This window comes from Rhinolophus hipposideros, assembly GCF_964194185.1.
Source record: "Rhinolophus hipposideros genome assembly, chromosome: 18".
Lineage (NCBI taxonomy): Eukaryota > Metazoa > Chordata > Mammalia > Chiroptera > Rhinolophidae > Rhinolophus > Rhinolophus hipposideros.
This window is the reverse complement of record NC_138064.1, coordinates 32,977,262-32,999,164: the sequence shown is the minus strand read 5'-3', so window position 1 is coordinate 32,999,164 and position 21,903 is coordinate 32,977,262. Positions and strand designations below refer to the sequence as shown.

The following is a 21,903-nucleotide window of genomic DNA, read 5'->3' as shown; positions in this document are numbered from 1 at the left end:
ATTCTGGGCTGACATTGATGTACTTTTTATTTTAGGTGTAGTTGACTACCATTAGCAGGCAATTTGTGGCATAGTTGATGGTCTGTATTTGTTGACAAATTGCTTTTGGATTTTCAAGTTTTACAGAGCAGTTATACCACTACTAATGATACTATGTATTTTTTTAGTTACTATGTGACATAAAATTTACTATAAAAATAAAATCCTTGAAAATTTTTAGTCATATTTAGTAAGACTGAAGTATTTTATTCCCAACTTAGCGTAAGTACCTAATAGTATTGTAACTTTAAAAATATAGTGACATATTTTAATATGGCATAAGGAGTTTCATTTGTTTTTCTATTCCCCTGATTTTGCCCTTTAAACGGTTTTGTAGGAAATCTTTTGTTCATTTTGTTTATGTAAAATTTTGCCTCATACATATGTATTGGTTTGCAAATTTGTTTCTGTTTTAGATAAAGAATTACACATTTTTGTGCATCTCCAGTCCTAGGTAACCAGTTTACATAATGGCAAAATTAGGGAGTAATTGTGTTAAGAATATGCAATCTAGATGTCTCTGTTAATTTTTTCTAATTTGCATACATAAAATATCCCTAAAATCATCTAACATTTATTTTTATCTCTAGTTAGAAGAGATAAACCTTTTATTCAGAGTTTGTGGAAAAATTTCACTATCAGAACAAGAACATGTTGTGTTTCCTTTCTTTTTCTTATATTCCTTTGAAAAAAAGAATGTAATTCACTGTAATTAATTGTAGTTTGATGAGTGATTATCTACAGTGTGCCTTGGCACTACAGAGCGTAATAATGGAGAACAAGAAGAAATCTCAGCAAACAGCAATGAAGCATTTAGGAATGATTAGGAGAAACAGTCTTAGTGCCTCCTCGTGCAGTGAGATTAAAAGGTGATCGGGATTCTGAGCAGATGACGTTTGTCAGAATGAGTTCAGATTTATGCTTTTACACAGCAGCTATTAATACTAAGTTGTCTGAAAGGAGAGGATATTTTCTAGGAATATAGTGTTGGGCATTTGATATGGATTGACTCCTACTTTGTGTGCTCTTTCTTTTTCCGTCTCTGTTGGTGTTATTCCTCTCCTATTCCAGTTTACTTAGAGTGTCAAGTGTTACATCTCAGTTCTTTGAAATTATATGGGTTTGTCTGTTCTCTGTGATATAATTGCTTAGTTCTCTAGGAAGGAATGGCATTTGACCTTTTAGATACATACACAGATTGTATTCTTTTTTACAGATTCATCACATTTGTGAAATGTATGCTTGTGAGATATTTATAAATGAAATGGTGTTTTCCATTTGGCATCCTTATAACTTTGGATATTTGTTTCAGTGTCATTTTGAGAGTGCATGTACATGTGTACGTGTGTGTGTGTGTGTGTGTGTCCGTCCGTCCGTGTGTCCTTTATGGGCGAGAAAAGCTAGGCAGGGAGAGACTAAGTAAGCTGCCCAAGGTTAATAGCTGAGTTGCAACTAAAACCTAAGTGTCTTTACCTTTAGATCAATTGATTAGGAAGTATATGGAGAATCTCTGTGGATGTTCGCATTTATACATTTAAGATGAAAGTGCTCATTCATTGCAGTCTGTTTGAATTTTTGCCTTAGCTCCATACCTGATGGTTTTCAATCTTAGCAGTTTCATAATCTTCATTTTTTTTTTTTTTGAATGGTGCCAAATACATTTATTGCTAGTAGCTGTGGAATTCCCAGTGAGGCAACATTACCGTATCCTCATTTGGGCTTTATTCTCTCAGCTTGCAGCATTTGAAGCTGATACTTCAAATTCTGGTGGACTTTTAGAGAGGGAAATTGCCAGGAATTTCTGATCTCTATTTCATGGCTCACTGTTATTTCAAATTTCCATCGGATGCAGGGAGGCATTGCCTGTGGGAACCTTCTGCAGGTGGTGTAGGTTTAACCCAAATCTGTTCCTCAGTGCTGTTGTCCAATGCTACTCAAATTAGTGTGTTGTAGCTAAACCTCACTGGAATGAATACAGCTCCTCTTGATAGGACGATGGTTTCTTACTGTCCTCATAGTAACTAATTGGATGCGAAATCGGTGGTGGCTGTACCTTTGACCTTTTTTGTTAGTGTATTTTATAAATTGAGTTTGAGTACTGAAGTAGCATTCTCTATTTCATGTACTTATATGCAGTTTTGATTTTTTTTACGTCGTATTTATTCTCTTTTAAATTTACTGCAATTTTAAATGTAAGCAGTTAAATATTCTCTTGAGTTTCAGATTTATTGCTCTAATATTTTAGTTTGAATCTACTAAGAGGAGATAATTTCATAGTTAATAATTTTACAAATTTGACATATAAATTAAAATGTAAGGGATATGTATGCTGTAAGGCTCTTTTTAATATGAGGCTTTCTTTATAAATGAAAAATATGCCTTGCAATAAAATAATCTAGAGTACCTCTAGAGGAAAAATAATGTCCTCTAGTTGACCAGATAATTTTTGTATATTTAGTTAGTGATGATTCATTAAGAATTTTTAAGTATTCTTTTAATAACTGCAAAATGATTTAAAATACTGGTTTCTTTTTGTGTACTTAAATGCATTTGAGATTAATTTGAATATAAAATCAAATGGCTAAATTGTTATGTCTATAATAATGTCTTGATTAATTAGTGTGGCAGACAGTGGGTATCTGGATTACTGAAATTTCTCAGTTAACTGAAGGTTTATCAATTATGCAGTGAAATTGTGTAGGATAAGATGCTAACATTAGGGGTAGGGATTTGTCTGTCAAGCTCTTTATATAAATTCACTGAAACCCCATTCTGTATCATTAGAAATAAGCATCTGTATCAAATACAGAGCTTTAGGTTCATAATCCGATCATTAATTACAGTATTAGTAAGTACACTTGAAGGAAATCTCATAGACTTAGCACAGCTAAGTGAACCTTTTGTGAACCTTTTCTGGAGCCAGGGTTTCTTAGCTGAGCAGTGAGATTTTCAGCCGAAGAAAGGATGTCTGCTGCTCACGGTTCCGATTCTGATTGTGACCCAAAAGTCATTGAGATGTTCCCTGTTTAATCTTTGGTGAAACAGATTTTAGAATGACGTTACATGATGAAAACGTGTATATATGTGATATGTATGTATGACAGATACTAGATGATTACATTGTTTTTTTTCATTTCGTTAAACATCTAAGTTCTCTCAACTAGTTGACACACAAGGAATTGAAAGTAAAATCTGAATCTTCAAACTGACTGGTTCTTTTAATTTCTAGTATTTGGCTATTTCCTAATTTTCGATGAACTTTCCTGTTTTCTGTAAGTTTGTCTCCTTGGTCAGAATGGTTCCCAGGAAATTTAAGACAGATGATTATTTATTTCCGTGTAGATAGAATTATAACAGCTATAAGTCCTGTAATTATGATTTTTTTTCTTAAAGGAGGAATTCCGAGAACTTCAAGAACAGCCTAGTGACCCTCAAGCTGAACAAGAACTAATTAATAGTATTGAACAAGTATATTTTTCTACAGACTCATTTGATATTGTTAAATATGAGCTAGAGGTAAAAAAAAAATTCATTAAAACCTATCTAAAGCCTATTTTTTTTCTAGTGATTGAATTTGTGAGTGGGATTTGAATGCTTTTCAGGGACGCTATGTATTTTGATATCAGGATTGGTCTATAATGACCATATTGTAATTAAATGAACAGCATTGTTGCTGTTAGCATTGTTTAAAGATGACATCATTTTTAAAAATGTAAAATTAAGTGCATCTGTAGAATATTGGCCCAGGAAACATATCTGTATTTTTGGTTTTTAACTATATGTTAGTATGCTGCCTATATCTTATTTTATGTTGACTAAATATGTTTAGAAAAACTCTAAGACTTTTAAAGATAAATATATATTTACATAATTAGTTATATCATGTTTAGTCATAATAAATACCCCTATGCCATAATGTTTACAACATTGGCATTTTAAATTTATAGGAACTTCAAAAAATCAGAATAGTTAATTTGGTTTTAGGCAAGACCAAATACAGTACCTATGTAATACTTCATATGCAGCATATACAAAGTCATTCCCCAGTTCATCCTGAAGTTTCATCAGTCAGTTGACTGGTACTTGGAGTTTAACTTGGAGTTTCACATCTACACATAAATGCTGTACATTTTTGTTAGTTTCCCACACTATCCTCCGAAAGCCAATGTATAATTTAAAATGTACTCCAACAACTGTCATCGTCACAACATAGTGTTTAGTTACCGTTCATAGTATTAGAGGGGAAGTATGTCTTGAGTTCTGTCATAAGACAGGTGGGGGTCTACCTATGGCTGGTAGAGTGGGGGATTGGCATGAGGGACTTTTCTCATATTCTCCTGTCACAGGCCATGAAAGCAGTGTCTCCCCATTGGGACCCAGGGCCAGGGGTCCCAATGGTAGTGCTGTTTTCTGGAGGTGTAGGCTGCAGAGATAGGGGTGAGGGATGGAACTTGAGCATCTCTCAAGTTCCAGAGGGAGATATAGGGGTGGGTAACAAAGATGTGTATGTGTGGAGGCTTTCATGTCTGCAGTCTAGTGGGGAAGTGGGAGGAGAGGAGAAATGGGCGGGAATGGGATGGGACAGTATTTTGTACACACAGATTATAGTTCATAAGTTAGAGGTGTGCCGGTGAATGAAACCAAGTTAAACAATTTATTTTTTACTTTTCCTTTATGGATTTGTTTTTTAGAAGCTCCCTCCTGTTCTCAATTTGCAAGACTTGGAGGAGTACAGAGACAAGTTGAAACAACAGCAAGCTGCAGTAAGTGAAAAAGACACATTTTTTTCCTGACAAAACTAAATGAGACAGAGCAGAGAGGTGTGATGTTTGCAGATTTTATGGTTTAACTAATATATTAACATATTAAACAAATCTTATTATTTAATATGACTGACTCAAATGATACATTTATATTAAAATTTAATGCTTGTTCAGTTTTCCCTCACATTTGGTACCTGATAGATTTGCTTCTAGAACTTATAGTTCTTTCTTTGGTATCCTAAATGTGATCAAATAATTTTGAACTTTTTTTTCAGATTACTAAGTATCTCTAGGTTTCTTGTTTTGCAAAACTACCTGGAGTTTTGTGATTGAGTTTTCTTATCTCAAAGATAAGTAGGTCTAAAGAGAATCTAGGGCTAAGATTCAGAAAGTCGGATTCCAGTCACTGTTTAATTATGTGACGTTGGCAATTCACTTAGCCTTGCTAAATCTCTTTTTATCAGTGAAGTGTTGGGTTAGGCCTGCATTTTCTCTAATGCCGTAAAATTCTGTGATTCTGTATTTTCCTCATTTTAGGCTGAACTCCTTTTGTAAAACTCAGATTATACGGTAGAAGATTAAATAGGGATAGTATGTGGTCTTGTTAATTTTTTAATACTAAAGGAGCAGTAGTAATAAATTTATTTGAATCTAAGATACAAGTTTTAATAATACATCTGACAAATAAAGGAAGACGCAGTCATGCACCGTAGAACGACATTACAGTCAGACTGATTGCACACGCAAAGATCCCATGTGGATTATAAGCAAAGATTTGTTCGCAATGTTGGAAGGAAAGGCTGGATCCAAGATGTGAATTTACTGCTAAATAGACGAGGAGGCTCAGCATGCTTGTCCACCTGCCTTGTGCCTGCTGGAGGCTGGGGCCTGGAAGTGGGGGTGAGAGGAGGAGAGCCCTGGGGGGAAGGGAGCGTGGGCACCGCCTCCCCCAAACTCACTGCCCTTCCTTTTGTTTCTTTCTCTTTATCTCTCTTCCCATTCCTCCCTATCTCTTTCCCCTTCTGTCTCTGCCTCCCCCCTCTCGTATTCCTCCATTCAGGCTTTATCTCTCTGAGTTTCCTTTGATCTTTGCTCTACCTTTCTCTCCCCATCTTTTCTTTCCCTCTCTCCCTTCCTTCTAACATCTTCTCTCCCCCCCCACGCCTACCTCTACAGCACTTCCTTTGCCCCCACCAACATGCATGCGGTGCGTGTACACACACACTTTATCTTTTATACCGTACTTTTACACTACCTTTTCTATGTTTAAATATGTTTATATTCATAAATAGCATTGTATCAGAGTTGCCTACAGTCTTCAGCACAGAAACATGCTGCCCAGGCTTGTAGCCTGGGAGCAATAGGCTACACCATACAGCCTAGGTGTGTGGTGGGGGGGACCACGAGGTTTGTGTCAGTGCACCCTATGGTGTTGGCATAATGCCAAAACCAGCTGCTGAAGCTAACGTATTGTTAAGCAGCCCGTGACTGTATACTTCTCTTGCTTTTGTATTACACCCAGACGTCTCTCTGGGAGTAGCAGCCGTGTGTGGGGAAGGGATTTGAGCAGTGGAGAGTTGTGGAGTCAAAATATGATGTGCTTTTAGAGAATTAGATTTTAATGAATGGTGGCGTCTTTTGCCTTCTGTTTAAATACATACTCCTCCCTCTGTGCTTTGTGTGGTGATATTCTTTCGGGAATGAGCCACATCACAAGGGCCATAGAGCATCATGACCTTTGGAATTTGCTAAACCTCGGTTTTAATTCTGGCTTTGCAATTTACTAACTGGGACTATGGTTGAGTTACTACTATGTTTAAGATTACTCAGCTGGAAACTGAGGAAGCATATAACCCATTTCTATAGATTGTCATGAGTACTAATTGAGATAATGTAGGAAAAGCACCAGGTATACTGCCTGGCACAGGATAGACTAACAATGTCTGCATCATCCATTTTTTTAAAAAACCCAATTTGGTAAAATTAGGTGAGTTTTTGTCAGGGTTTATCTGTACAAATTCATATCTATACAAATCTATACATATATACAAATCAAAGCAGATTAAGAAAACACGAAAGGATTAATGCAATAAGTGAATGTGTGTGACATTTTGTTCTCAGGTGGCCTGTGGAAGGGGACCTAATTTGGTTTCTTGAACAAACATTCACTAAATACCTTGCATGCACCATGCTTTGTGCTGGACATGATACCTTGTATGTAATCTGGCAGGGGCTCCTGAAATTGTAAAATAAGTATCATGTTCAAAATCATTATTAATTCTGGCTTGCATATGTTAACATTATTCATGGAATGAACTGAGAAAACCTGAGCTATCTCCATAGCATTTCAAAACGATATGTGTTTTCAATTGTTTAGAGGGAGAGGACTAAATTACTGTTGGTCTTCTTATGGTGTGAAAAAGGACCTAAAGGGAACGAGGATGTTCTCTGTTTTCCAGATATTGGCTCCATAAATGCAGTTGATTAAACACTTATTTATCTTAACAAGTTCATCTTTAAAAGCAAATCCTGTACCCTTGAAAATGATTACACTTTTGTGCATGTTAGTTAAATCAGATAGTGGTTATTGTATACTCATATTATATATATACTCATATTATTCACAGCCATAATGGCCATTTACTGACTTTCTGTTAAGGAGCAAGTCCTGTGCTCTGTGCTGTATCTTTTACTAATTTTATAGCCCAGAGGTGTGGTCAATGCCTGCCAATATCTTCTGTAGAAGTTACTGGGTAGACCTGGGCATTTTCTTGCAAAAATGTTAAATGTAAATTGTAATAGGAAGTGTGAGGGTTTTTTTCCTATCACTTCTTTTGTTTGATTGTGTGTTCTTACAGGTCTCTAAAAAAGTAGCAGATTTAATCCTTGAGAAGCAGCCTGCTTACGTAAAGGTAGAATAATATTTGTTACTTTCAATAATGAAATTTAAAAAATGTTTGAGTGACTTACTCTTGAAACTGTTGAAATATTGTAATTTATAATTTTGTCTATAGTTCTGTAGCAATATATTAACTATTTGGTGTGTGTGTGTGTGTGTGTGTTTCACTTACTTGGGGGAATTTACCAAACTGAAGAAATGAAAGAATATTTATAACTGATTCTAAAGTAATCTCTTTGGTTTTCCAAACTTCAGAATGGCCAGTAAAAATTGCATCTGTGTACTTTGTAACACTTAGATCATTAATAATAAACACTCAATGGCAATATAACAGTCTGTCTTTAGAGTATGATAAAATTGGAATTCTCACTGAATCTATTTTTTCATTAGAAAATCAGACTTCAAAGTCCATTGAAGTACCTACTAGTGTTCAAATGAAGACATTCATTGTCAAAGCATCTTAGCAAACAGAAATCATATTTGTCATATTCTTGATTGCCTTGTGAAATTCTGTTTGTAGAAACATTTAAACGGATATATTATTAGTATTTGTTTATGCCTTTGAAAAGCACGTTGGGTCTAAATTTCCTTACAAGCAATACTAACTAAATGTTTTGTCATAGGTCATTGTGAAAATCAATTGAAGGTTGTCATTTTAAATAATTTTGTTGAAAAATGCCAATAGTTTTCAGGTGCAGGTGTTTTTTTCCCACTTTATTTTCCAAGTAACCTTTTCTTTGAAACCCACTAAAGTTTTTGTTAAAGTCTCATAGAAATAGCAAAGAAAATAAAATGCCTCAAACAATAACCTATATTTCATCTTTCCATAGGAACTTGAAAGAGTTACCTCATTACAGACAGGTCTTCAGTTAGCGGCTGTTATCTGCACAAATGGGAGGAGGTACAGCATTTGATGCTATTTTGTTCTTTAAGCTGGAAAACATTTCAAGAAAAACTGTGAAACTGTCATTGATAATTGGTTTTTTTATTATGACTGTGGTTTGTAGAATACCATTCATTAATGGAACCTATGCTTTGATCTAAGAAGGTATGTGGGAAATGGCTATAGATCTAGTTATGGCTTAAAAATATTACTATTTTTGTATTGCTTAATGCTTCTCAAACTTTCTGCAGTGAAAGACCGGTTTTTCTTTTTTAATTTCCAACTTTTTGTTACAGACTGTTAGTTTTGTAAAATGTAATAAAAGCAAAATACTAGGGAAATGGGAAAAAACAAAACAAAGACATGCAAAAGACATTCCCATTTTTTTTATTATTCATCAAATATAAAATTATTGTCCACTGTTGCTCTACATATTTGTAAATGCTTGTTCTGAATTTCTGTACTTTTCTTGTGATGGACCAGTAATAGTTTGAGGATTGGCACCAGTCCACACATCACACTTAGAGTAATGCTGGCTTAAATTGAATTGTTGAATGAGTTTGTCACATAAATTTGTGGTAGTAATCACAGTGAATAATGCAGGATACTACCTCATTAGTTGCCTATTTTTTCTTGTGGATAGTATTTTTATTATAGTAGAAAACTTTAACTATTTATTGTTCACTTTTGCAGACACTTGAATATTGCAAAGGAAGGTTTTACTCAAGCTAGTTTAGGCCTTCTTGCAAATCAAAGGAAACGTCAATTGCTGATTGGACTTCTGAAATCTCTGCGAACTATAAAAACATTGGTATATACAGGTTACTTTTTAAAAATTAAAACTTAATTTTGTGGTTGAAACAGATTTTACCTTTGATTTTTGTTTTTTTCAGCAAAGAACAGATGTGCGCTTAAGTGAAATGCTAGAGGTAAGTTAACAAGGCTTAGAAGTTTGGTAATCCTGATAATATTAAATAGAAAAATTATAGTGAAAACACACAGATGAGCATTTTTCTCAAATTGGTATATGGTATAAAGAACATTTTTAGACATGTAAAGGTACTTACTCTAGAGCATTTTTCTATTGACATTATATACTTCATTTACAAAAATTTGTTTGGAGAAATGTTTAGTTTGTAGCAACATAGGAATGTTAACCTTAGTATCTTTTGATTGTATTTGCACCCAAATAGCAATAAATTGTTTTGTTTTTATCTAATATATGGTAGTGATTTAAGGTGCATGTCATGTTTTAATTATGTTTGGTATATTAATTGAGATATTAATTGGTACATCTCATATATTAATTGGTTTTCTGAGTGAGCCATGTGTTTTCTCTTTGATGCTTTGTTAACATTCTCGATCTACTTCTGTTATAAGGTTCATGAAAGTTTAGTGTTATATTTGTGTTTCCTCATTAATACTGAGCTCCTTCGTGTAGGTATTTGGTCATCATCTCAGCATTCCCAGTGGTTTGAATTTAGATAAGAGCTTAAGGAGAATGGTTTTTAGGGTTTTCTGTATAATCTCTGTATTACTTCTAAACTATTAACTGCTAAACTAGGGTTTGAGAAATCCGTATGAGAAATTCATTTGGCATTAAATTACTGTTTAGGTGATAAAAAATATTCTGAGGCTATTAATGAATATTGCACTTTTTTCCAAATTTGTTTGTGTAAAAATATTGATTGATTTTTTTGGAGGTAGAACTGTTGAATGTTGATTGCAAGTAGAATGCATATTGTTTTGGAACGTTTTATATAAACATTACTGAAAGAAGATATGTTAACAGTTAAAGAACACTTTCCTGTGAAGCAGGTTATGAGTAGAATTCTATATAGGCTTTATCTATGTCATGGTCTCAGAGAGATGTTACTGTGTACTTCAGAGAACAGAATATTTTTTCTGTGCATATATTTTAGGTCTGGACCTAGTTGCTTCTTTGTGTTTTATTATTTATCTGTTGTTGGTATTCTAATCCTTATTTAAAAGGAATTAAAATTTTCTGGTTCTGTAATTTTTTGGATGGAGTATGAATAGAGATTTGTTTTCTTCAGGGGCTTTAAGAAAAATGTTTCCAGTCTATTAACTTCTTGTTGTTATCTTAAGGAGGAAGACTACCCAGGAGCTATTCAGTTGTGCCTGGAATGTCAGAAAGCTGCCAGCACTTTTAAACATTACAGCTGCATAAGGTAAGCTAATATAAAAATATAAAAGCTGACTCTATTGCCTGTTTTTAATGTAGGAGTTGTGCAACATACCCTGATATACATTAAAAATATCATATTAAGTGCTGTGTTTTAGCATTTCTGTCTATAAATGGGCAGTACAATAAAATTATAAATAATAATTCTTAAGATGTGAAAGATCAGATACTTTTCAGTCCTCTCCTTTCTTGTCACCTCACCAAAACTCATGTTCTTTCCAATCTGATTGATTTTATAGAGTAGTGGAGAAGAATACATTTATCTGTTCACAACTCCATTATATTGCTTTGGGAATTCTTCCTCCTTAACTTCACCCAGTTTATAAATATTCAGAGTAATTTGGTTTTCAGATCCACATGGTTCAAGTGTTTGGCTCATCATGATAAGAATTTGTTTTGGAAAATTTAAGTATGAACTCACTTTATGTGATAGTCATGTTTGTAACATTTAAGCAAGTTACATCTTTTGTTTATTTATAAAATGTACAGTGTAAAAATAACCACTGCATTCTTTGCTATTAGTTCTAACTTTATTAATGGATTTTTGGTCTACTTAAAGTGAAGGTTTTGTATTACTGGTGACAGCACCTTGGGGAGACTCTAATTCCCAGGTGTAATTTCCATCATTCCTCTGAAACCATCATAAATAAACGTACAATCTAAGTGAAATAGTGTGCTTGTCAAGCAAACCCCGTTTCAAATTAAATTCATACCTATCCTAGAATATAGCCCCTTAGTTTCTCCTGTATGGAAATTCTGACAGTCAGCATGGCATACTGATATTATAGATGTTTGATTGCTAGTAACTATAAAATAAAAAAATTATGGTACATCAAAACATTAATACAGCTTTGAATTAGATTTTTTCTTTTAATATACTCTCACATTATAGGTCTCTGCTGGGTATAGGATAAGGGCTAGATATTTCCCCCCACACTGAGATGCTATTTAAATATTTATGGTATTTTTTTCTTTAGGATTATGCATACTGAAGCAACACACTTTTCATTGGGTTAGGAAATACATAGTTGGGTGATACCAGTGACATTTTAGTTTTTTCCATTTTGACAGTGAATAACTATCACTATTAAAAACTTGATTATGTCATTTACACTTTTTACATTGAGTGAAATGAGAACAAGCTCTAGTATATTGATTATATTTGAAAATTTTAACAAGGGCTGTGGGGTCCTGAGAAAGCAAAGCACACATTTAGTTCATTCTGTGATGATAAATCTGTTATATTGAGAACAGCTTGTTTATGACGGGGTGAACATAATTCAGGCAGTTACATATTTACTGAGCGTTTATTCTGTGCCGGGTGCTTTGCTTTGGAGTTGGCTATAGGGTGATAAACCATACATAATATGACTAATACCATCCCTGGTTTTCTAGAGAACGTAGTCTATCCAGAAGAACCAGAATTGAGGAAGGCGCAAGTGGGATGGGGCCTTAGAGAGAAGGAAGAAGTTGAGAACCCAATGGGAGCATTGGGATTTAACCTCCTTAGAGGTTCAAGGCTGAGGAGGACCTAAAGGGAGAGCAGGGGGAGTTAGCTAAGCCAAGAGACGGGGCTGTGGGTATGCGATTACAGAGGTTGTTGCAGAGACGCCAAGCAACATGAGGACTGAAAATGTCTATCTATTGGCCTTATAGCAACCAAGCAGTCAGGGTTGACCTTGTTGGGGACAGATTTGGTTGAAGTATAAGTGTAGAATGAGGGAATTTTACAAAGAGGAGAGAGAGGCAATTGAGAGGGAGAACCCTCAATAACTGAAAATTGATGGGAAAGAGTGAGAGATTGAAGACTGGGAAAACATAGAGTTGTGTTTTAAACTTGGTGATTTACTGACAATTTCAGGATGGCTCAGGGAGCGGAGCTATTAGTTGGAATTGTTTGGTGGTGATGACAGTCCCTCCCCCAGCAGTTTTCTCCCTCACATAGCAGCACTGTTGCCTTTGCCAGCCACCATTCATCCTGTCCAACCCCATCTGCTTTTCTCCCCAACTCATATTTTAACCCTTTTGTTCCTAGTTGGGAGAGCATGAGAAGTTTGTTCACTTCTTGCAGATAACGTGACATGGGATATAGCTATAGAGTTAGCTGATACACGGGACAGGTTGAGTCCATAAAAATGACAGGAATTTTATTCTAACTTCCTTTTATTTTTTGTCTTTGTTAATTAGATGCATTTTTTTATCCTATGCATTTTTCTGTCTTTTACTCTTTTCTTTCTGATCTAAATCCAATATTGAACCTGTTCTTGAGCTCTTTAGTTGAGTCTATTCACACATGATTTATCAACACGTTATTCCTTTGATTTACCTGGGTCTGTAGAATTTAGCCAAAGGCAAAATTTAATCTTTGCTTGAACCTGAGTGAATCAGAGTGAAAAATCATTGGACACTGCGATAATCATAGGAATAGTAATTAATTTCCAACTGAATTTGCACTCTCAATTTCTTTAACATTTAAATTTATTTTCATTTCTAGTCGATGACTAGAGAATCATGAAATTGCTTAACCACTCAGGTTTCTCATTTGTACAATGAAGTGAATAATAGTCCTTATATTACAGGGCAGTTGGGGGATTAGATAAATACATATAGACTGTTTAACACCCTCTGGCACAAAGTAAGCATTCAATTAATGTATCAAGTGTTATCCTAATTTATATTACTTTTAAAAACTTTGAAAGAGATTTTCATATTCAGTTCTGTTACAGTATAGTCTGGTCTTCAAATACAAACAACCTCCAAAATATATTTATAAAAATAGAATAAATTGCTATCATTGCTGAGTGTATATGTATATATGTATACACATATATATATACATGTATATATATATATACATATATATTTATTTATTTATTTATTTCATTTAGAAATGTCGATTAAGGAAACCATGATTCAGAACATTTCTGGATTCTGGTGTGATTTTTTTTTTTTTTATTGCAGGCAAGTAAATATGTATAAAGTACCTGCTTGTCCTTCATACATCATGTAGTCCTCTTTTCTTTCCTAGTCACATCCCTCCTCTATTGAAATAAAATTTTTGGTAACGTTAGAGACTCTGTGGTTTTAGGAGTACATTACATGGAACAACTGAGGGCTGTCTCTTACGATTCTGAAAGTAAGAAAAACAGAATTCACAGATTTGCTTTTGCACAAAGATCCATTGACTGTATATCTAGTAAGTATCAGGTTATATGACTATATAGTTTAATATATGAAATACCAAGTAATATGATGCACCCAGTTGATTGAAAAATGAAAGAAAATGGGTACCTCTTCAGTACCTTGTGTCTTCCTTGAGATGTGCTGTGTTTCAGCTTCTTTAATAAAAGATACTGTAACACCAGTTTTATTCACTTTTATAACTGATGGGGAACATTTTTATATTATTTGACATTTTTTAGTTGATTGACAGAAAGCTGTATAGTTGAGGTTTACTGGGAATAAGAATCAGAGTGAATTTATGTTAAAGTACATCTGAATGAAGAATTTAATTTCTTTTTCACTTGAGATTTATCTAAATTAGTTTCAAGGAAAGTTATTTTAAAAAGTCAAAACTGCTTTATTATTTTTCATTTCATTAGAAAGAAACTGCTTGAGTGAACCTGAAAGCATTCTGGATTATGCATTGAAAAGTTTGCATACCCTCATAACTTAGTTTGCTGAGTGCTATGCTTGAACAGAGATACAGAATCAGCCCTCCATATCTGTGGGTTCTGCATCCACAGATTCAACCAACCACAGATCAAAAATATTTGAGAAAAGAAACCCCAAAAAGTTCCCAAAACTGAAATTTGGATTTGCCATGTGCAACGCGAGTGGCATGCCTGAATGAAATCCTATGTAGGCATGCCCTGCTGTAGCCTATGTGCAAATAGAGGTCATGTGCAAATACCACACCATTTTATATAAGGGACTTGAACGTCCTCAGGTTTTGTTTTCTGCAGGGGTCCTGGAACCAAACCTCCACAGATACCAAGGGGTGGTATTTCTCATAATCTTTAAAATATCCTCTTATTTTTTCTTATAATGTTGACAGTTAAATGAAACTTGTACGTTGTAGAACTTCTTTAAATCATAGACTAATGAAAACAGCTTTTAGTTACCAATAGAGGAGTACTAGGGACTGCTCTTCTCCTCTTCCCATTGGTTCCTTTCGAGCAAGATGTGCCTGCCATCTCTTTCTCTAGGCTCAGGCAAGGGAAGCCCAGGAGCCCTGCTTGGAGTAGTGTTCAGGCAGTGAGTGTTTCTGTGGGGTCACCAGGCCTGTTTAGCTGTACCCATGCGTAGATCTGAGGTCCTTGTTGCTCGGTCTGCTTGGGCCCAGTTATTGGTCCCATGCTATTCTCATGCCGCCTGTAACCCTTTTATTTTAGCTTGCTTTCTTCTGCCTCCCTCCTCTATGCCACAGCATTTAAAAAATAATCTAACGTAAAATCACATGGCAAAAATGTAATATTTTAAACAAAAGGTAAAGAATTTTCTTCATGCCTCCCCCACCTTTCCCTTCCCTACTCCACAGCTCATTAATTAACTTTACAGTTGATGCGTTGTTTTCCTAGATTTAATTATAATTTAAACTGATACATTCAGATATCTTCCCCCCACTGATTTATCACTGATAGTTGTTGATGATCTGACTGTTCACTCCCTGTAATAAAATATCAGTAAGCGATAGGAATTTGGTATACTTTCTTTTACTTTTCTTCCTTTCTCCATCTTCCAGGTTTTGTTAGTGGAACTTATTTTTACTTGGTCAATATATATTCTTTTTGCAACTATAATGAAATCTATGTTTTTTCAATAGGTTACTTCTAAAAAAATTAGCCTAATAGAAATCATATTTACTGTATTTTGATTATATAAATATTACCTGCAGAACTAAGTAGAGTGATACGGGACTTAGAAAACGGGAGAAGTAATCCTTTGTCTCTAAATGAAAATTAAAATCCATTACTGTTTTTTTTTTTTTAAGTTCGGTTGAACATTTTTTTTTTTAAGGTCCTATTCTCCTGCTATCATTTTTTTTATAATGTTCTTTTTTTCTATATTGCTTTGTTTTGTTTCATTACAGTTATCTGTGAGGTTTTATTTTATTTTTTTTGGTATCAGATATATGGGAGATACATTTTCACGTTTGAAATGATATTAATTGAGTCCATAAACATGATTGAAAGAGAAAAAATTTTTTTCTCAGGAAATAGAAGACATCACTCAGTTGTCTTTTCGCTTCCTGTTTGTAGGACAGAGTCAGATGTCATTCTCATTCTCATTTCATCACAAATGGGGACTTTCCTTTAGACATGTTTAGGATGTTTCTCTTTTTACTTGGTGTTCTAAATTTCACCAGTTGACTAGAAAACTCTGCCTTTAGATAATGAGACAAGAATAAAGTATTACTTAATGCTTGTCTGCACGAGGGGCTATGTATATGAGTTGTTATTCCAAGAGCTTTTACAGTTTGTTCTCTAGGAGTTTAAAGTAACAGGCAGTTAACAGGCAGGACTGTGGGATAATATGCTAGTTAAGAGCAGAGTATACAAACAAAAGACCATCTGAGATGTTCGTGCTGTGAATGGCTCACTTCTTACAACCCTGCAGGAGTGGGAAATACTGACATTTATAGGAGCAGCAGTAGAAGCTAGGCACTGTTAGCTCAGGCAGCACTGACAGTGCAGTAATTCTAAATTAGATTTTAATAAAGTTTTCTCACTAGAGCTTTATCTTTTTAGCTTTTAAAAATTGAATCGTGGCGATGGTGATAGTGGTGATGGTTATGATAATAATATTTGAAATTGGCCTTTCTATGTGTCAAGCACTGTGCTAATGATTTTCCTTACCTTTTCTTATTGAGCATTGATAAAATATTCCTCAGAGATGTTGTTACTGTCTCTGTTTTATAGATGAGGAATTGATACTTTGTAAAATAAGTGGCAGAGCCAGGAATTAAACTTAGGTCTGTTGGAATTTGGAACTTGCTGCTTTGAACCACTACCACCCTGTACTAACTGCTAATGTGCTAGCTGTTTCACACAGTGATGTGTATGCACAGTGGAAGCTCATGCCTAGTAGGCCAGTTATGTACTTACTAGAGGTAATTGTAGTTTCTACCTAAGCCTTTTTGCCGGTTGTGTTGGTTACTGTTTTAACGTTAAGTAAGTAAACTAATGAAACGAAACGAGTTTTTGAAGGTTAAGTTGAACGCATTGGAAAAAGAAAGCATACTGTTAAAAAATAAATTTCCTTTTGAATTTGTTGAAGAGGAGACTATGAAAATTGGAGGATAGAAGGAAACTAAATGGAATTTGGCATTTGTATTGTTTTGCATTTGTCTGTAAGTTCCTACTTCACCGTAGAGAAACCAACACTTGAAATTACAGACAGTTGATTTGTGATTGGATCCTATGAGACTAAGATGTTAAAACTCCAATCAAATGAAAAGACACTGGGCTCTGAATCAGAAATGGATGAATGAAGTACATTTATACAGTTTTAGTTAATACGGTCAATATACATGTAAACACAAACTCATACACATATAAATATTCCTGTTTTAACTTTGATCAGTTGACAACGTAAAAAGTCTTCTGCTGAACTCCAGCACAGGCTTGGCAAACTGTGTCTTTAAAGGGACATATGATAAATATTTTAAGCTTTACAGGCCATAAGGTCTCGTTTGCAGCTATTCAGCCCTGCCTGGGGACAACAAAAGCAGCCACGGACAACATGTAAACAAATTCATGTGGCTGTGTTCCAGTAACGGAGTGAGGACAGATATCTGGGTTGATCCAAAGTGATCGTAGGAGCTCTGCTCATGGTTTGCAGGGTCACGTGAACATTCATGGTACCTCAGGGTTGTTGGTCTGGCTTCCCCGTGTTTGGACATCAGATTTTCTCTGACGTCTGTTGATAAACTGTCTGTCAGCTGTGAGTGAATTGAAACCACTGGAATATACTTCTGCTCGAAACTGACTGGAATTTTCGTGGGCCATGGATATACACTATAAACTTACAAGTATAAATTTTACTTAAGTTTATTCTAGCAGTTTTAAAACTCTGTATAATCATGTTACAAAGCAGTGATAATTGGGTAACTGGTATTCAGAATATAATATTAATAAAATCTTGAAACTTTAGTGCTGGAAGCAACCCTTTAGATCTATCCCAGGAAACTGATGTTCAGAGATATTAAGAGACTTTACTTAAATCACATGACTCATTAACTGCAGAGCAGGGAAAGCTCATTAAGATGCTAAGTACCTCTGTACCATCTTGTCTTTTTGTACTGTCAAATTTGTATAAATTTGATTTATATACAAAATTTTGGTTTATATACAACCTTTCTAGGACTCATTTTGTGAGAGTGTGTATCTTAGATTAGCTATTTAAAAGAACACTATTAATTAGTTATTTATGGATGTGTTATCTTTAATATTTTCTGTAGTCATGGTAAAAATGCCCCCAAAGTTGTTTGATTCATTAAACTTGCAAATAGCCTTTAATAGCTTTTTAGCCTTCCGTCTTAGAACTAGTAATTTTTTTTTGACAATAATCATGCTTTTATTTATCCAAATGTTTCTGAATAGATCCTTTTAACATACTTTGATTAATTGACTGAAATGGCTTGAATTCGTGTTTCTAAATGATGGCTAAGAGTTTCTTTAAAGGCTGTATAGTTAATATATTTATTCCTTAATCACATAATTTTATATATGTATTTTAATTAGTAGTAAGTTGTTGTCAAACTACAGTTGTAACTTTTGAAAGCATTTTAATGCAACAGAAATGTTTGAGATAGAAAAAATATTGGGGTAGAAAATAGGGGCTAACAGAATGATAGTAAAATTTTGCCATTTTTGTTTGAATGGAAAATTTAGCTTTGCGCAGTGGCAGTATCGTAGCCAATGAGGTTTATCCGAAGTGCGATTATTGCTAATTGAAAATTTGACTCAGCAGATATTTATTATCTGCTCTGAGTCAGGGGTGAGTTTAGTTTGTCCTGCGAAGTCACTGGGGAATAAACCACAGTCTTAGAGAGACAGTCACAGATAGTCCTTACAATAATACAAGGTGCTGTAAACAGAGTGTAGTGAAACTTAGGGAACAGTTAGCAGGGGAAGACTTCTCAGAAAAGACGACGTTGGATTGGGCTTGGAAAGATAGATGGACATTGGTGAGTAAGAAAAGGAGAAGGTGTATTCTAGTTATTGTGAACAATACCTGCATGAACAGAGGGTGGGGAAGTCTGGATTTTGTTTGGAGAATTACACATAGTCCATATGACTAAAATATGGGCACTGAAAGCGAATGGGAAGTTAATTTTTCATGTTAGTTGTTCAGAGTCTTACATGCCATACGAATTTGGGGCAGTATCCTTGGCTTAATGGGGAGCCACCAAAGGGTTTAAAGCAGTGGATTGATGTGATTTTATTTCTGCTTTGCTTAGGAGCTGCAAGCTGTCTTTAGGGACCAAGCAGGTAACATATATGTGAAGCTGCCAGATATAAGACAGCAGGAAATGGTGAGGCCCACAGCACTGGCCTAGGTCTTGCCGAAAGTCTTTCACAGACAAGCTGTTTGAAAACACTGGTCTGCCAAATCAAACAAAATCCATCCTGACTCCTGCTCAGAGCCAGCCCAGAAAGTTTTTGGAGAATGTTGTACAATGTTTGGTACATAGTAGGTCAGTGGTGTTTGTCAAATAAGTGGATGGATGGATTGAAGGGTGGTGTGTGCGTGTGTGTGTGTGTGTGTGTGCAGAGATTCCTTAGGAGGCTATTAAGATAATTCAAGCCAAAGTGACAATGCTTGAGTTAGGACACAAAATTGAGAAAGGGAAAGGGAAAGAGTAAGTGGATATGGGAAATGATAGAATCATCAAAATTTGATTACCCAGTTACATATGAAGAGAGAGAAGAATTAAAGATGACTTTGAAATTTCCAGTTTGAATTGAATGGGTGGTGATGATACGAATCAAAAGAGAGAGAACATGGGAGAAGGAACAACTCTGGGAAAAGATACTGATTTGGGAGGGAGAGTGAAGAATTATTTACTTCTTTCTAAGTTCTAACTGTCATAACTATACTCTTACGCGTATTATTTTGAGGGCTTTAGAGCTCTCATTCTTATTTTCATTAATTCATTCATATTTTGGGGGGGGGGCAAAAATTGTCCCACGATGATAATTTTAAGGAAATCTCAGTCCTATCTACAGGTATTCCCTTAACCTGAATCTGTGGTTATTTTTTAGGCATAAATCCTGTTTAGAGACCATAATCTTTCTAATACCGTGTTTCCCCCAAAATAAGACCTAGACAGATGATCAGCTCTAACGCGTCTTTTGGAGCAAAAATTAATACAAGACCCGGTCTTATTTTTGCTCCAAAAGACGCGTTAGAGCTGATGGTCCAGCTGGGTCTTATTTTCGGGGAGACACGGTAAGGTATCAATGCTACATCATTGGTTGTCAAAGGATGTAGTTTTGCTCACTTTCAGAATATAATCTCCAATTCTCAACTTTAATAAAAAGTGTGCTAATAATAAATAGTATTTGTAGAAAATGGTCTAATTCCTCTAGACGTTTGGAAATTTATCCTTGAAGTCATCAAAAACAGGATACTTGAATTATTGGTTTTGCTTATTTGGTAAATAGCTTAATATCTGTTTTTATCTGTATATATCACATCACTCTGGTGTTATCTCAACTTACATTAAAAGGCTCTATAGGAAGCAAATGCAAGGAATCATTAATCCATTATTGTATTTTCTGTAAGGCTTTGGCAAGGGTGTTGTGCCTTAGGAGATAAAGGTCATTGCCCCCTTTATCAAGACTGGCAAAATTTTCTCTCAGAACTTAATGCCAGCAAAAGTTATTTTTGTTTGTTGGTGTTGGTTTTGATTTTTTCTCCCCCTTGAGTTACTGGTATGTTTTGACATTATGGATACTGGATTGTGTACTTGGCCTCCTTATTGTTTTTGCTGCTAGGATTTTGAGAGTCAAACTTATAATCAGATAATAGTTGTAAAAAACCTTGTATGATTTTGGTATACAAGACTACATCTTTCACTTGTTCTTAATATTTTATATTAATTTTGCCTCAATCGTTTTGTTAAAATGTTTTCTCTGTGATTATATTTATTTTGTTACATATCACAGGTCTTTTTTAGCAATGACATAATTCAAATAATGTTAGTTCTAGCTTTAAAGCACCAGCACAGCCAACTTCATTTGTGAAACAAGGAAATGAAGGCTTACTTCTCTTAGGAAAAAAAAAAAATGTATTAGTTTTTTTTTTTGTTGTTGTTTTTCTAACCTAGGGAGAATTAAAGGGAATGAAATCAGATTCAGTCACATATCCCAAGTGTGTAACTCAATCAGTTTTTACAAAGCTAACATAGTTTTGTAATTACCTCCTAGAAATAGAACATTTCTAGTACCCCAGAAACTTCCTTTGTGCTCCCAGTCATTATTCTCCCAAGGTAATCACTGTTCTGGCTTTTGTCACTAAAGTTAGTTTTACCTGTTCTGAACTTTATAGAAATGGAATCATACAATATCTACTTTTGTAACTGACTTTTTTGGGTCCAATATCATATTTTTGAGATTCAGGTGATATATTTTCATTGCTATAGTATTTCATTATATAAATATGTCACACTTTACCCATTTAATTGTTCGTAGACAATTGTATTTCTTCAGTATTTTTGCCTATTACAAATAATAATGCAAGGATTGTGTGTGCATTTCTGTCAGGTACATATCTAGGACTTCTGCGATATAGAGTGTGTATTGAGTTTCAGTGGATGTTACAGTTCGAAAGAGTTCCCCTTTCTCTGGCATTGAATTCAGTGTTCCATTTGCTCTACATTCTTGCCAACATTTGTTGATGTCATTTTTTTTTTCAAATCTGTACTCATAGGTCTTTTATTATAATAGCTTTCTGTAATCTAAACGTTACAAGTATTTAGTACTCGGAAATGGGGAATTATTATAACAAAACGATTTTGCCATTGGCTTAATGGTCAAATGCAGAAAGAAAAGACACATATATAGTAAGCTAGAAATGTGCAAAAAATTTTAGATTAAAAATGGAA

At 34.7% G+C, this 21,903-nt stretch overlaps 1 protein-coding gene across 1 annotated transcript in view; it reads left to right on the top strand.

The window, feature by feature from the left end:
* Positions 1 to 21,903, top strand: part of VPS50 (VPS50 subunit of EARP/GARPII complex) — a 137,481-nt gene that overhangs the window by 32,498 nt on the left and 83,080 nt on the right. The window contains exons 3-9 of the mRNA XM_081079868.1: positions 3,433 to 3,555; positions 4,731 to 4,802; positions 7,661 to 7,714; positions 8,532 to 8,602; positions 9,278 to 9,395; positions 9,478 to 9,513; positions 10,694 to 10,776. Coding sequence (XP_080935994.1) covers positions 3,433 to 3,555; positions 4,731 to 4,802; positions 7,661 to 7,714; positions 8,532 to 8,602; positions 9,278 to 9,395; positions 9,478 to 9,513; positions 10,694 to 10,776 — 557 coding nt within the window. The remainder of the gene's footprint in view (positions 1 to 3,432; positions 3,556 to 4,730; positions 4,803 to 7,660; positions 7,715 to 8,531; positions 8,603 to 9,277; positions 9,396 to 9,477; positions 9,514 to 10,693; positions 10,777 to 21,903) is intronic.